At 40.5% G+C, this 18,133-nt stretch overlaps 1 protein-coding gene across 7 annotated transcripts in view; it reads right to left on the bottom strand.

The window, feature by feature from the left end:
• LOC134535704 (uncharacterized) overlaps nucleotides 1-18,133 on the bottom strand; it is a 264,594-nt gene that overhangs the window by 57,217 nt on the left and 189,244 nt on the right. For all 7 annotated transcript variants that reach the window (XM_063374904.1, XM_063374902.1, XM_063374905.1 and 4 more), the window contains exon 15: nucleotides 17,459-17,533. In XM_063374904.1, the coding sequence (XP_063230974.1) occupies nucleotides 17,459-17,533 (75 nt within the window). The remainder of the gene's footprint in view (nucleotides 1-17,458; nucleotides 17,534-18,133) is intronic.

An 18,133-nucleotide genomic window follows, 5' to 3' on the forward strand; every position in this document is an offset into this window, starting at 1 on the left:
GACGAACACAGTGGGCTAGCAACGAGGAGACAGGTTACCTGCCGGCAGACAACACACCTACACAACGCAGCAACGAAGATAGCACAGACGAACACAGTGGGCTAGCAACGAGGAGACAGGTTACCTGCCGGCAGACAACAAACCTGCACAACGCAGCAACGAAGATAGCACAGACGAACACAGTGGGCTAGCAACGAGGAGACAGGTTACCTGCGGGCAGACAACACACCTGCACAACGCAACAACGAAGATAGCACAGACGAACACAGTGGGCTAGCAACGAGGAGACAGGTTACCTGCCGGCAGACAACACACCTGCACAACGCAGCAACGAAGATAGCACAGACGAACACAGTGGGCTAGCAACGAGGAGATAGGTTACCTGCCGGCAGACAACACACCTTCACAACGCAGCAACGAAGATAGCACAGACGAACACAGTGGGCTAGCAACGAGGAGACAGGTTACCTGCCGGCAGACAACACACCTGCACAAGGCAGCAACGAAGATAGCACAGACGAACACAGTGGGCTAGCAACGAGGAGACAGGTTACCTGCCGGCAGACAACACACCTGCACAACGCAGCAACGAAGATAGCACAGACGAACACAGTGGGCTAGCAACGAGGAGACAGGTTACCTGCCGGCAGACAACACACCTGCACAACGCAGCAACGAAGATAGCACAGACGAACACAGTGGGCTAGCAACGAGGAGACAGGTTACCTGCCGGCAGACAACACACCTGCACAACGCAGCAACGAAGATAGCACAGACGAACACAGTGGGCTAGCAACGAGGAGACAGGTTACCTGCCGGCAGACAACACACCTGCACAACGCAGCAACGAAGATAGCACAGACGAACACAGTGAGCTAGCAACGAGGAGACAGGTTACCTGCCGGCAGACAACAAACCTGCACAACGCAGCAACGAAGATAGCACAGACGCATACAGTGGGCTAGCAACGAGGAGACAGGTTACCTGCGGGCAGACAACACACCTGCACAACGCAGCAACGAAGATAGCACAGACGAACACAGTGGGCTAGCAACGAGGAGACAGGTTACCTGCGGGCAGACAACACACCTGCACAACGCAGCAACGAAGATAGCACAGACGAACACAGTGGGCTAGCAACGAGGAGACAGGTTACCTGCGGGCAGACAACACACCTGCACAACGCAGCAACGAAGATAGCACAGACGAACACAGTGGGCTAGCAACGAGGAGACAGGTTACCTGCCGGCAGACAACACACCTGCACAACGCAGCAACGAAGATAGCACAGACGAACACAGTGGGCTAGCAACGAGGAGACAGGTTACCTGCCGGCAGACAACACACCTGCACAACGCAGCAACGAAGATAGCACAGACGAACACAGTGGGCTAGCAACGAGGAGACAGGTTACCTGCCGGCAGACAACAAACCTGCACAACGCAGCAACGAAGATAGCACAGACGAACACAGTGGGCTAGCAACGAGGAGACAGGTTACCTGCCGGCAGACAACACACCTGCACAACGCAGCAACGAAGATAGCACAGACGAACACAGTGGGCTAGCAACGAGGAGACAGGTTACCTGCCGGCAGACAACACACCTGCACAACGCAGCAACGAAGATAGCACAGACGAACACAGTGGGCTAGCAACGAGGAGACAGGTTACCTGCCGGCAGACAACACACCTGCACAACGCAGCAACGAAGATAGCACAGACGAACACAGTGGGCTAGCAACGAGGAGACAGGTTACCTGCCGGCAGACAACACACCTGCACAACGCAGCAACGAAGATAGCACAGACGAACACAGTGGGCTAGCAACGAGGAGACAGGTTACCTGCCGGCAGACAACAAACCTGCACAACGCAGCAACGAAGATAGCACAGACGCATACAGTGGGCTAGCAACGAGGAGACAGGTTACCTGCGGGCAGACAACACACCTGCACAACGCAGCAACGAAGATAGCACAGACGAACACAGTGGGCTAGCAACGAGGAGACAGGTTACCTGCGGGCAGACAACACACCTGCACAACGCAGCAACGAAGATAGCACAGACGAACACAGTGGGCTAGCAACGAGGAGACAGGTTACCTGCGGGCAGACAACACACCTGCACAACGCAGCAACGAAGATAGCACAGACGAACACAGTGGGCTAGCAACGAGGAGACAGGTTACCTGCCGGCAGACAACACACCTGCACAACGCAGCAACGAAGATAGCACAGACGAACACAGTGGGCTAGCAACGAGGAGACAGGTTACCTGCCGGCAGACAACAAAACTGCACAACGCAGCAACGAAGATAGCACAGACGAACACAGTGGGCTAGCAACGAGGAGACAGGTTACCTGTGGGCAGACAACACACCTGGACAACGCAGCAACGAAGATAGCACAGACGAACACAGTGGGCTAGCAACGAGGAGACAGGTTACCTGCCGGCAGACAACAAACCTGCACAACGCAGCAACGAAGATAGCACAGACGAACACAGTGGGCTAGCAACGACGACACAGGTTAAATGCGGGCAGACAACAAACCTGGACAACGCAGCAACGAAGATAAACAAGTACTATGAACAACACGACGATGATAGCACTGACGAACACAGAAGGTTTCCAGTGACATTTTTTCTTCTTCAAAAATTTTATAACGGTTCGTTATATACAGAATAAACAGATGTTCAACGCCGATTATAATTTTGTTTTTATTTTTTCAAACAGAATGCCCCGACGAATCCAAACACTTCCAATGGTTCATTCACTCGTTCCACATGTATATCTGACTGTCGAAAATTGCTCGTAGTTCGCGTGATGAGAATTAACGGAAAAAATAGCGTCCTTCAGTAATGTTTTGCTGCAAATTCATGAAGTCAGTGCGGCCTCAAACGTGGCCGCACCCAGCGATACCGAATTTAGCCCCGAGCCAAATGCCGACGAAGGTGGCCGCAATTTCCAATTATTGTCCGAAAGAAAATAAAACAAATTAGGTTGACTTAATACTCGGCCTGGCTCTGACCACCAACGTTAAATTATCCATTAGCAAATTACTGCATAATTTGGCGAGAAGCCACCGAACGCGACCTACTGGGGCAGCGATCGACAGACGACTGGTGAAATTAGAGGTGGGTCGAAAAGTATCAATCTGATACTTTAGCACTGATACGCGCCTGTATCAGGAACGGCAAACGAGTACACTTGAAAAGTATTAGGTACTTTAGTATCAGTTCAGAATTCGCCTGGAACAACACCACGGCCAATGTGCGCAGAACCCGATCGCATATGACGGTCACTTGGGCGGAGCTTGTGAAAGGGGAGGGAGCAGGAACGACGAATAAGGGATAAAGAAGGGAAATAATGTAGGGGAGGAAGCGCAGGGGAAGGCGTTGAAGGAGAGGCGCAAAGCGAAATTGTTACGAGTCGTTTGGTTATTGTCCCACATCAAAGTACGCTCAGAGCGCAGTGCGTGCACAGACTCGTTCAATAATAAAACTAATGAAATTTTAATATTAAAAAATACATTAATACAAGATATAAAATTTATATTTGTGCACCTAACAGCTATGAAAATGCAAATAAATTCTCAGTTGACACTAATAACAGATGTAATCAACATTAGGACTTTTTTTTCCCGAAAACAATTAGTAACTAGTGTTTTCATACATTAAAAGATTACGATTTTATAAAAAATTAAAAAAAAAAAAAAAACAGATACGTACATTAGTGAGCATACTATATCAATGTTAACGTTTCAAATGTTTCTTCAGATTAGTCGATGATGATTTATAACTCAGTTTTTGTTTACACAAATTACAATTAGCAAACTCATTATTTTCCGTAAAAAAATTCCACACAAATGAAGTCTTTTTAGTGCACTTATCAATTCCTTATTTCACTATAAAGATACTAACTACAAAGCATGACAGCCCGCAACAATGTACATGGTGATACACGGCCAGGACGAACTGCAGTGAATGTTGAACTGATTGATACTGGTTGTATCAGGCGGGCATGAGAGTAACAGAGGTAGAGAATTACCGGGCGTGATAAATAATTTATCAGATTCTCCTTCCGGTCGCACGGTCTGCGTACGCGGAGCTTTGTTGCTTCCTGGGACCGTATGATACAGAAGTATCAGAGACTTGTAACTAGGTACATTACTCTATCAGTATCAGGTTGGAACAGATACCGAATATCGCTGTAACAACCGACCTCTAGGTGAAATCCTGCCACACTCTCCTCCACGCAGGGAGTAGACATCACATGACCTCACCGACCAATCACACGCACTCTTCATTCACGCTTATCGATACAAGCCAATCACAGAACAAGTTACAATACATGAAAAAACCTTTTACACACAGAACTCTGGGCTTCCCCTGATCAGTCTCTTTTCAATTTCACATCGAAATCGGGGACTTCCATTCTCGTTCTCTCTCCCACACCGTGAGACAGCAGTTATCACTCAGTTCCCATGCAGGGGGGAAATTACCGTCTTTATCTCGGTTGGCGGGGAAACACTGTTTCTTTCTCACTTACACTTACAGGCCTCTCATGCCTCTCTTTCTAACCATCACTCCATGCCAGACACAGTCCCGTGATTTATAATTATATTACAACACGTTAATAAAAATTAAGAATAATTATTATAATACGAATTACTTTACAAAATTAAACTTATTGAGAGAAACCTGAAAAAGTAGGCCTAAACAAGCAAAAATCTAGAACAGCGGCTCATTTGTGAATAATTACATAAAAAATAGTAATGATTAAAAATGTCTAATAAAATAATAACTACCTTCTTAAAAACATAGCAAGTGAAAAATATCAACCCTAAAATATATAACAAACGGTAAAATATCATTAGAAAGACTTTTTAAGAAATATTTACATTCATGAAAATAGTTTAAAAGAAAAATTATTTAATTAGGAGGGCAGGGTTCTGCAACATTACATTACCCCCCCAACTTTTCAATAAAATTAACACTACATTTAATTGAAAAGTTACAAAAAGTGAATAACTAATCTGTACAAAATAAATAGAAAACATCCTGAGAAATAAATGCATCCAGTAGTTACTACCCTTGTTTATATAAAAATTCAAAAAACTTTCTCTTAAATATTGCAATAATATCAATTCCTTGTAAAAAGGCCAAAAATTTGAAAACATATCTCATACTACAAAGTGTCAACAACTCCCTACAAATGGTTGTCTCCCTCTCACCAGTGCATAATACAAGTTACTTTGAAACTGGTTTCTCTATAAGCTTCAAGCAGACACCCCCTGGTCAACGAAGAATCCTCAATAACAACAAAAAACTCTGAACAACTTACTTTTACAACCGTGGAACCTCAACACCAGCTGTAATATCCTCCATAACTACCTCAACGACGACGAAAAATGTTCAACTCCAGGAATTACGTCTCCATGACCACCTTGACGACGATAAAAACTTCTAACCTCAACGACAATGACAAATAACCTCAAAACACATTATCTCCTTTAAAACCCATTAAAAATCGCTGTTACTCTGATTCTCTGCTGCTTCTGATAAACTCCTCAAATCTCATGGAACAACCACTTTAACCCACAAATCAACCAATATCTCCACTTTTCATATCTGCACTTATAAAACTTTGACAACACCATCGCTTCAAAACTGTTGACACAAAATTTTCCTAAACTCCATCAAAAAAAAACAAACAACTTATCAAATTCTAAAATTATAAATTTCTAAGTATCTTCACAATACCTCTATCATAACTTCAACCACTGGACAACACTTATTTCAAAATTAGAACTAGTCTGCTCAATATTGATAACCCATGGACTACAACTTCTACTAAATGCCTCAACTTGCTAACACACAGACTCCTAGTAAACTTTTCACAACAAAGACAACTCTAAAAAACATTAAATTAAGTAAACATTAAATTAAGTATGTAAAACTTTAAAAACTTTTTTATAACCCACTACATCATCACTTATCATATTCAAAATTTCTTATTAAAAAGTTACACAACCTCATAATATTTACACCAAAATACAAACTTAATTCTGCATCAACACACTGAATTTCCATTTGTTGACATTATTTACTTACATCTCTTAGTATCAGTAACCATTATATAAAAAATACACAAAAACATCATTATCAACACATAAAAAATTATCCACAGTTCCTTTCCTCCCAACTTCTTTCTCAATCATTCCTAACTCCTGAGCTAGCCGAAAGGTAAGGGACGCTCAATTACAACCCTTTTAGCTGCTATTCAGCTCGGCTAACCTATTAATGAAATTTAAAACAAAGAATTATAGAAAGATATACACAGCACTTGTCATTATGCATCAAACTTTAAGCTTTACATACCTCAAATAAATTTCTACAAACAAGTTGACCATCCTAGTCATGGCATGACAAACACTTCATTAAGATACAATCGTATGCTTCTATACTTCAAAAACAAATTACATGAACCAATGCCCTTCCTTAGGTTTCAAACCATATCTCCCCTTTCAGCAGCAGCACATAAAATTAACCTTGATGAGGGGTGGGAGTGACCAAGGAGAAGGGACGCACCCTTGCAAAAAAAAAAAACATCGGACTCCATGCCGGAAACATATTTAAAATTAACCTCCTGGCCCCCCAGCTGCCTCACAAACCACATTACACAAAAAAAACATTTGCTGCTTATTTAGGGCAATACCAAAAATTCACCTAAACTCTGGCCATCATGAACACACAACTGCTTCTGCAGCTTCAAAACTCGACGACTGTTATTCATTAACGTTTAGCATTACATTTCATTTCTTTAATATAGGATGTTGTCACCCTGTCATCAATCCAAAACAAACATTTAGCATTACGAATATGTGTCATTTCCATTTAAAATATTTAACCATTTCAAAATTGTATATTATCCCAAAAAAAAAAAAATAACTCATAATAAATTTTAGTTAACATCTTCCCATGACACAACACTAAACAAACCAAACATTACCCAAGTGCAATGAAATTCTCACAATGTAAAGCATTTCTTCACATAATAGTTAGTAACTGTCTACTCAAAAAGAAATTTATAACGTTATTATTATTATTATTATTTCAAAACAACAGAAAAAAAATATTTACACTAACTCTGATGTATTTATCTTCCTTCTCTTAAAGAATCTTGTAAAAAATTGCAGTCATAAATCTTATTTGTGCATTCCTATATTATCCTATCGTTATTCTTCAAAAAATACAAAAAACTCTACAAAATACAAAACATTATTTAAAAAGTACATAAGTCAAAGAATAACAAAAAAAAAATTTGGCAAAAACTGCAAAAAATTTAAAAAACATCAAACACGACACAACTAGTTTTGACTCCACCCCTCCATCTCGGCAGTGGGCCAAACAAGTCAAAACACACTGTTTCCAGATTTTGCATCACTCCTTTACATTTACCATACCTTTCTTCTGTCTGTGCACATACCAAAAAACTGCTTACTATCCTCACTACAGTTCTGTACACATGTTTCCACACAAACACCGTCTGATCAAGTTGCACAGTTTTTCTCACATGGATCAGTGCGAAAGTTTTAGTTTGTAACCTATTCGGTACACACAACCCACATTTTGGTACATTACTGTTTAGGTTATGACAAAATCTCCCCTTTATCATTTCTCCGCAATCTGTAAAACTAAATTCACTGAGTACCTCCTTAGCAAACTCATCTTTAAGTGTATCTGAGAACGCTTTCATCTCATTCTCCACTTTTTCCATCTGTTTACACCAAATCCTGATCCCATGTCCATTAATTCTTATTTTACAAAATGTTTTCTCTACATTATCCAAACATTCCCTGTTTACTTCATCATGAAATTTTTCAAATGTGTTTTCAATGTTTATTTTTTCATTTACATCATGCCCAACAAATTCGATATTTTCTTTTGACACTATTACTTTCATTTCACAAGTTCCTAAATTAGTTTGTTCCCTTTCCACTTGCATTTCTGCCATATTATTTGCACACCCATCTACTTTGTTTGTACATGTGGTTACCTGTTCATTAATTTTAAAGTCATCAAATTTGTTCTCCACCCTGCCAAATTCCTGTCGCAACTGTGTTCCTATTTCGCTCCTTAACTTAGCAATCTCTTGTGAATTTACCTCAATTTTGTGAATTGCCTGATCTATTTTGTTGTTGGTTTCATTCTGTCCCTGTTCAATTTTACTAGTAAGATCCTGTTTTAATTCCTGTTGTCCCTGTTTCATTTCCTGCATAAATTCATGTTGTCTTTGTTTCATTTCTCGACAGTATTGTTCAAGTTTTTGTGTCGTTTCCTGCATCATTTCCATTAATTTCTGCAACATATCTGACCCCCCCCATAACCTCAACTGGGCTATTAATTGTCATAATGAAATTTACAAATTACCAAAATTTTAACACAAATCTTAGTTGAATGCTCAACACAAAAGAAACACAATGTAAACAATCAATTTAGTTCCATTTTTCGACTTGCTCTTTTCGGCGATTCATCCCGCGATGTCCCGCGAAGTAACGATCTCGATGTCTGGCAATGAGGTCCTGAAGTTTCACGGTGCCTTGGGTCGCTCTGTCCCGCCATGTACCGCTTTCCGCCGTTTCTCTGGAACACTTCACTCGTTGAAACCGTACACTCTCGTCGCGGAGAAAAGCTGCCTTCGCCGCACAGCTGTGCCGATAGTTCTGGAAACCAGTCGCCGTTTTCTTCTGAACTGTTCAATATTAATCGTAAAAATTTTTGTCCTTACAGGTTATCGTAGTCACCAATTGTTTTAAGAATGTTTATATCATCTCCTTTGCTGCCGAAAAGTCCGTCTTAATCTCAGGGTCGTGTCCAAATTCAAGCCACGCGGCCGGGCGCCAAATATAACGCTTCGTTATATACAAAATAAACAGATGTTCAACACCGATTATAATTTTGTTTTTATTTTTTCAAACAGAATGCCCCGACGAATCCAAACACTTCCAATGGTTCATTCACTCGTTCCACATGTATATCTGACTGTCGAAAATTGCTCGTAGTTCGCATGATGAGAATTAACGGAAAAAATAGCGTCCTTCAGTAATGTTTTGCTGCAAATTCATGAAGTCAGTGTGGCCTCAAACGTGGCCGCACCCAGCGAAACCGAATTTAGCCCCGAGCCAAATGCCGACGAAGGTGGCCGCAATTTCTAATTACTGTCCGAAAGAAAATAAAAAAAATTAGGTTGACTTAATACTCGGCCTGGCTCTGACCACCAACGTTAAATTATCCATTAGCAAATTACTACATAATTTGGCGAGAAGCCACCGAACGCGACCTACTGGGGCAGCGATCGACAGACGACTGGTGAAATTAGAGGTGGGTCGAAAAGTATCAATCTGATACTTTGGCACTGATACGCGCCTGTATCAGGAACGGCAAACGAGTACACTTGAAAAGTATTAGGTACTTTAGTATCAGTTCAGAATTCGCCTGGAACAACACCACGGCCAATGTGCGCAGAACCCGATCGCATATGACGGTCACTTGGGCGGAGCTTGTGAAAGGGGAGGGTGCAGGAACGGCGAATAAGGGATAAAGAAGGGAAATAATGTAGGGGAGGAAGCGCAGGGGAAGGCGTTGAAGGAGAGGCGCAAAGCGAAATTGTTACGAGTCGTTTGGTTATTGTCCCACATCAAAGTACGCTCAGAGCGCAGTGCGTGCACAGACTCGTTCAATAATAAAACTAATGAATTTTTAATATTAAAAAGTACATTAATACAAGATATAAAATTTATATTTGTGCACCTAACAGCTATGAAAATGCAAATAAATTCTCAGTTGACACTAATAACAGATGTAATCAACATTAGGACTTTTTTTTTCCGAAAACAATTAGTAACTAGTGTTTTCATACATTAAAAGATTACGATTTTATAAAAAATTAAAAAAAAAAAAAAAAAAAACCAGATACGTACATTAGTGAGCATACTATATCAATGTTAACGTTTCAAATGTTTCTTCAGATTAGTCGATGATGATTTATAACTCAGTTTTTGTTTACACAAATTACAATTAGCAAACTCATTATTTTCCGTAAAAAAATTCCACACAAATGAAGTCTTTTTCGTGCACTTATCCATTCCTTATTTCACTATAAAGATACTAACTACAAAGCATGACAGCCCGCAACAATGTACATGGTGATACACGGCCAGGACGAACTGCAGTGAATGTTGAACTGATTGATACTGGTTGTATCAGGCGGGCATGAGAGTAACAGAGGTAGAGAATTACCGGGCGTGATAAATAATTTATCAGATTCTCCTTCCGGTCGCACGGTCTGCGTACGCGGAGCTTTGTTGCTTCCTGGGACCGTATGATACAGAAGTATCAGAGACTTGTAACTAGGTACATTACTCTATCAGTATCAGGTTGGAACAGATACCGAAAATCGCTGTAACAACCCACCTCTAGGTGAAATCCTGCCACACTCTCCTCCACGCAGGGAGTAGACGTCACATGACCTCACCGACCAATCACACGCACTCTTCATTCACGCTTATCGATACAAGCCAATCACAGAACAAGTTACAATACATGAAAAAACCTTTTACACACAGAACTCTGGGCTTCCCCTGATCAGTCTCTTTTCAATTTTACATCGAAATCGGGGACTTCCATTCTCGTTCTCTCTCCCACACCGTGAGACAGCAGTTATCACTCAGTTCCCATACAGGGGGGGAATTACCGTCTTTATCTCGGTTGGCAGGGAAACACTGTTCCTTTCTCACTTACACTTACAGGCCTCTCATGCCTCTCTTTCTAACCATCACACCAGCCCAGACACAGTCCCGTGATTTATAATTATATTACAACACGTTAATAAAAATTAAGAATAATTATTATAATACGAATTACTTTACAAAATTAAACTTATTGAGAGAAACCTGAAAAAGTAGGCCTAAACAAGCAAAAATCTAGAACAGCGGCTCATTTGTGAATAATTACATAAAAAATAGTAATGACTAAAAATGTCTAATAAAATAATAAATACCTTCTTAGAAACATAGCAAGTGAAAAATATCAACCCTAAAATATATAATAAACGGTAAAATATCATTAGAAAGACTTTTTAAGAAATATTTACATTCATGAAAATAGTTTAAAAGAAAAATTATTTAATTAGGAGGGCAGGGTTCTGCAACATTACAATTTTCCATGACAAACAGTGCAAAACTGCAAAGGTGTATGTACAAAAAAACAGCACCAAATCAAAATTCCCCATTGCATGAGTCATTTAAAGAATCGTTCAAATAAATTATAATGTAAATTTATATTATAATAAGTGGAACAAACTCACTACAGTAGAACCCCGATTATCCGTGTTAATGAAGGGGACGAGTGAGTCGGATAATCGAAAATCGCGGTTAGCCGAGTCATGCTTGCCTCAAAGGTCATTAGCCCACAGACAGCCATCTGTGGACATTCGGAGATTACATATATACACATGCTTTGTGTGCGTGTGCGTTGTTGACATAGAAGCGGACTGCTTAGTGCTGGGCAGCAGTGGTTTTTAAGTCTTTCGTGTGCGGAGACGTGGACACGCGAGTCGTTGTTGCACCGAGGTGTGTGACTAGCCGCCCGCCAGTCCGAGGGCCCAAGACAGCTGATAGCTGCCAAGGTCACGCATTCTTTTCATCGCCCGTAAGCGACGCTGCCACACTTAGCTCATTGCTCTGTTGTCAGTAACACCATCGGGCTGGTTATTGTTTTACAGAACGACTGCCTTCAAAATTCTTTTCGAGATAAGATTTTTCATACCAGTGCATTGAGACTTGATTTGATGGTTTTGAAACGGTGTCTCTGTCTCGTATAATTCACGGTGTTTTTATCCCCCTTTATTTATATGAATTTTAAATGTTAGATTTTTTATTTTTAGCTTGCTGAACGTGGAATTAGTGCAAAAACGGCCTATTATGACTTAGTGTTGCAGATGGGTCGGAAATCTTATAACGAACACCTCTCTATAACGACCCTAATCTCGGGAACCGTGAGGGGTCGTTATATCTATTCTCCGTTCACTCTTAGCTGAGTTTTGAAATAAACAAACACCGTCGTTTCACTGCGCCGCGTCAGCAAGTGATAGGCTGAATTTATCTTGCGTGCCAAGCACTAGTTCAGGGTGTCCAGTGAAAATGGATTTAAAAAATCCCTGACATTTCCCTGTTTTCCCTGACAAAATTAGGATTTTCCCTGACACTATGCTCGTTCTTATTTAAATTCTTATAAACTTTGTCAATATTTTTTACACTATAATATATGTAAAAATATACTGCGAAATTTTAAGCAACAGCAACTGTGTAAAAAGGTCTAATACTAAAATACAAAATGTGAAAAAAAATATATGAAATATGTTTATTGTACTCACATATCACCATGTTCCTCAATTTCTTCAAGAGTTACTCACTAGATGGTTTTGAAAACATAAGTCAGTTCCACTTCATATTTAAAAATAATATATATAGTATTCAAATTAGCTAAGTATGCAATAGTTCCAAACTTAAAACTTAAAAAAAAAACCTTTTAAGTCCAATCACAAATTAAAATTTTAACAAAGGTTTTTCTTAGCAGCACTACTTTTTTAAAGCTTCTATCTGGAAGCTTAATACAGCATCTTCTTTTTCAGCATCTTCCAAGATTTTCTTTTTCTTAGCTTCCAAAGCAGAGAGTTCAGCAGCTGCTTTTCTTGTTCTTCCTTTTCCTGTAATAACTTCTTCTGTTGTTCCGTGTATTCCTTGTATTTTAAATATGCATTACGAGCAGCATGAATAAATCTTTTAGATACGACAAAATTATCCAGACCTCCAGCTGACAAAATACCATCATGAATTGTACGCTGAGCAATCAGTGAAATGTCCAGCTGATTTTCTACCAAGCACTGTTTGTTTATTGAAAATCCCCTTTCTACTGCTGCGTTGCCATGAGACATAATAAATATCATTTTCAAAAAAGATGCTAAATGCCCTGTATTTTCACTACAGTAAACATTTAAAAGGTCAAACCAAAACTTATCCAGGCGTACTTTGGATCGGACATGGAGTTTCAAATGTTCCTGCACTGCAGTCAATGAACACAATCTTTTGAATTCCTTCGATATTTTGTCACCTTGAATTCCAGAGAGCCAATTATGACTAACAAATATATCTAAGGCACATGACAGCCACTTGATCGCCAAATCGGGAATAAGGGCTACAGAAGGATCAGCAAATGAAATGCCTCTTGTCAAGCTGAATGTAAGAGGTGAGCGCTTTAAAATCCTTTTCACACATTCCTGCAGGCATTTTAGACAGTCTGCTCTAAATAATTCCATATCCTTCTGACTTGCATTTTCTGAACGTAATGCAGCTCGTGTCCCAAAACCTAAGTCAATTTTTTTACTTGACAAAAGATTATTTGCAGATAAATCTATTTTGCTCAGGGTAGTATTTGCCATTACGTCTGCTTTGACAAATCTAGTCATAAAATTCTTGATGACTGAAGAAAAGTCGGAAAAGAGGTACGGCGCCATGGGGTCATTTGTTTGATATTCTTTGAGAAGTGGTTCAACTTCAGCAGCAACAGATGAAAAAAAAGCAAGTTTAGGTCCAAGTAACACATCTTTAATAGCACTTTTCACTATAACAAAACTAGCACACGTAGGTTCTGTATTTGACTTTAGACCAGCAACATAGTTCCGAAGATTTGGTAAAATTTTCAATGCTATGTCTGCTACAGGAACGTTGTCTAACCAACGAACTGGACAACATTTTAGAGGAAACAAGCTGGAACCAGTTATTCTAATGTAGTCTGCACGACGAGTGGGGATGTTATGAAACAGGTTGTAAATAGCACGCAAGAATTTAACAATTTCCCAACCAGTTTCCTTCATTGCGCCTTTGAAGGCACAGTGTAATGAATGTAAGCCACAAGTGCCGATATCCAATATTACCCCCTCATCAGTACGACCTTCCTTCAAATCTTGCTTCAAGTCTTTTAAAAACCGCAAATTTACATTGGGGCCATCCATCGACACCTGTATAATTTTGTGTAATGTATTCACAGGCAAAGAGTTTTTAAAAGCACTTAACAGGTCTGCTGCAGTCAAATGGACGAGAAATGCTGATGTAAGATATCGAGTGCAAGTAATTGAATCATCTTCATTCCAGTAACGGACAGAAATGTCCATTTGCTGTTTCTGGGCAATTTTATTTAAACTTTCATCAAAGCCAACTACAAGATGAGAAGATTTTGATATATCAGCATGCAGTTCCTTTTGAAATTCTGGAGCCAATCCGTGAACTATTGTATAGGATACTTTCGATTTTCCCAACTGCAATTTAGCTGCAATTTTGCTGTCGTGATACATCTTACGATGCATTGCTACACTATTTTCTGCATTCCTTAAGGAATTATGAGCCATAACACAATACAAACACCAAAGTATTTCGGCACGTGTTACAGAATCATTTAATAAGTAATTTGTCAATGATTCTGATTCCTTTCTAGCACTGCCACATGTGCACGTGCAAGAACATGTTGCGGATGGGTTTAGATAAGAATTATCAGCATTCGAGGAAGTATCAGGCAGAGATTTAGAACTGCTGACTGGATCTGTTTGGAACAACGGAGGGGAAGATACTTGAGGTGAGCTGGGTAAATCAGAACTAAACAATTTTGAAGATTCTGACAAAGGTGAAGAAGACTCTGAAGCAGAATTATTTTGTGACGCTGCTGATGTAGGCCTAGTTGTTTTACAGTACACTGCTATGGATGAACTCATGTGAAATCCTTGCACTCTTCTGCTGTGTTTCACTCCAGATGCATGACTGGTAAGAGCCTGCTTCCCCATATTACTCAGTTCAATCCTGTGATTGCAAAGTTTGCATCAAGCTGCATATGGGCTGCCATCAATAGCCTGAGCCCATGAGAGGGATGGGTTCTGGTTCCATTCATCCCTGAATGTAGTTTTTCTGAGTTTTGAAGCCATGTTGTGACCTGTTAAAATAAAATAATTTTTTACCTTTATCACACTAATCTTTAAAATAATATTCTTGTGAGAAAATTAACCTATTTTTCATTAATTAGCAAATAAACGTTTCAGGCACCACAAACACAGATAAAATCAATGCAAGTACTGATAGGCCTATCAGCACATATTTTCTATACAAAGTAACCGTCAGCTTCAACTTCAAGCATCTTTTATAAGATAGGCCTAGGCCTAATGTAAACTTATGAACTGAAAATAAATCTGAAAAAATATAGGATATGTTCCAGCAACAATAGCTTGTTTCAGGAAATAGTCACATTTTATCTACAAAATTGCTGTGTGTTCATGTATTTTAAAAAATTTGCATTGTCTGGCCTGGCCTACTTCGAAGCAAGAAAAATGCCTAACTAACGTAAAATTCAAAAAATAAATAATATAGTACGTTACAACATGACTTGTGTTTGACCCGATTTATAAACTCTGCAAGCACGCATGTCCGAATCAAAAAGTTGAACTCTCACCTTCTTAATGTTCCGGTTTATAAACAGTTTATAAACCGGAACGTGAAAAAAGGTGAGTGTTCTACTTTTTGCTTTACTCAGACATGCGTGCTTGCGGAGTTTACAAACCAAGAACATCACGAACCGTTGCCGAGCGAACGAAACAAATTAGGCAACAGTTTGCGACTTGCCCATAGAGCAACTATAGTAGAGTATACATACATTTTGTTTCTTACCTTTGTTTGGCTGATGATATAATAATTCACTTATCCATCAACAAAAACGATAACCAAAATCAACAAGAGTACACAAATGTGCGCCATTTTAGCCAGCCTAACAGGCCGCAATGTGTACAGCCATGTGCCGATTATAATCGATACGTCGATCATTGTGTACGCGGCGAATTGAACAATCGATATGCATATTGTATCGTGCTGCTGCGTGAAGAACAAACACGGCCAAAATTTCCAGACGATTTTTAAAACATCCCTGACATTTCCCTGACTTTTCCCTGACACACGAAATTCCCTGACAATTCCCGGTTTTCCAGGTTTTCCAGGTCGCTGGACACCCTGTAGTTGCAACACACACACTTCCGTACAGTCGGTGCTCATAAAATAACGGAGAAGTAATATAACAGGAAAATGGTTCTTCTGTCAAGCCTAGTTTCTTTAAAAATTTACGTCTGCTGTGATAAAATTACGCCACTTAATGGTACACCCTCCGACCTTTTCTGTTGAAACCATTCAAACAAACAAGTGTCCAAGCTGCTAAATGTGGATTCTTTCATCGTCTTGCGTTTATTTAATCCACTTGAAGTGTCAGCCTGTGAAGCAAACTGAAGGATTTTTTCGCGATGTTTTATGATGTCGCGCACTGTTGTGTTACCGACATTAAACTCAGTCGCAAGTTTGCAATCGTTTCTCCACTCTGAAATCTTTCTATAATTTTTGTTTTGCTGTCGATGGACAGTACCACTCGCTTTCTTTTCTGTTCATTTGATGACATGATGAAATGTTGCGCTCAACACTTCCGCACAACACAACGGTATAATCCGTAGGAATGCAGATCACTGTTACAATACATAAAATTATCACCACCTTCACGCTCCAACAACGTACACTAATAGAATGGACTGTCTCCATGCGCCGGGTAATCTCTGTGGCACGGCGCCGTGCTGCGTGCGGGAGTGTACAGTCCGGTCATGCAGACGTGGAATCGCGCACCAGTGTATAATCTATTCACGTAACATGGAACACAAAAATATTATGTACATATGTATGTATGTACTAGTATTTTTTTAAAAACTTTGTATATATAAACATAACTGAGTCAAAGTACTTTGACCAACATACATTTTGCAAAGTATTTTAACATTTACATACATTTTGAATCATTGGTTATATTTATATGTAACTAAAAAATTGGACTTGATGGACATAAATCGCGGTTAATCCGCGAATCGGATGATCGAGTCGCGGATAATCGGGGTTCTACTGTATTCATTAGTGTAAACACGAAAAGTGGTTCAGTTCGGTTAGCTCTGGCCTCAGTTCCTGCACCTTCGTCCCTTACGTCCTGGTTCAGATGTCCAGCTCTAACTCATCCATTCATACCTTCAATCATTCATCGGGGGATACGAATGGGGTGGTCAAATTCTTTTTTGTAGATCTCTGGTGGCACCATTATAAACACGATTAGCTACCTAACCGCTGCAGCTGGTATTGTTCGTTGGTGCTGGTGAGATGCTGGCCACTTTCTCGCATCGCACTCTCTTGTCATGATACATTTTTCATTCATTAAATATTTATCAAGTCTTACTTCCAGAAACAAACAAAATGGAGAGCAGTAAAGAAGAGCAACATATCACACAGTTATAAAGAGAACACAATAGTGGCTGCTGAAAGAAGGCAGAAGCACTCACCCTTGCTGATGTCCGGTAGGCAGAACTGGGAGAAGTCCCACAGCTGGATGCGGTGAGTCTGGGGCGACGACACATCTGCAACCACAGACACGTCCTGCTTGTGGCTGTGCTCGCTACAAGTCCCACCAGCAAAGTTACAAGCACTCAGCAGCTTGTGCCGAATCAGTGCTACTTTAGGCACAAATTTTTTTATTTTCTTAGTTTTACAAAATTTAAAATTTTTTTTATAACTTTAATTTTCCTCTTTCGCTCGCTGCTTTCGCCCCATCCAAACTTGTTCGGTCGAGTGTACCGGCAGGTTAGCTTGTTGAGCAGTATAGTGCTCTCACCGCCGTTTCCCACCAAATTTGCTGGGTCTAGCCGACTACAGGGCTATCATCAGCAACGGTATCCACTGGCCGTCACGTTTCGTTACGAGTTTAGCGCTACGCGTGACGAAAGTAGCCGCCCTAAGCTTCCCATGGTCGCCTCCACCCCTTCTCGGAGGTGTGCTGAAGTTTGCGGTCTCTAACACGTTTTGGTGTCCTTTTTCCAAGCTCCGCCGCACGTCCCGACGTCTGGCCGGCGAACTCTCCCAGGGCAGGTCATTCACCAGGTGTTCCCCCCCTCCCCCCCCTTGCAAAATGGCGGCCACCAAGTGCCGCAATGGTCTCTGCGAGACTCCGATCCGCATGC

This window comes from Bacillus rossius, chromosome 10 (assembly GCF_032445375.1).
Source record: "Bacillus rossius redtenbacheri isolate Brsri chromosome 10, Brsri_v3, whole genome shotgun sequence".
Classification (NCBI taxonomy): domain Eukaryota; kingdom Metazoa; phylum Arthropoda; class Insecta; order Phasmatodea; family Bacillidae; genus Bacillus; species Bacillus rossius.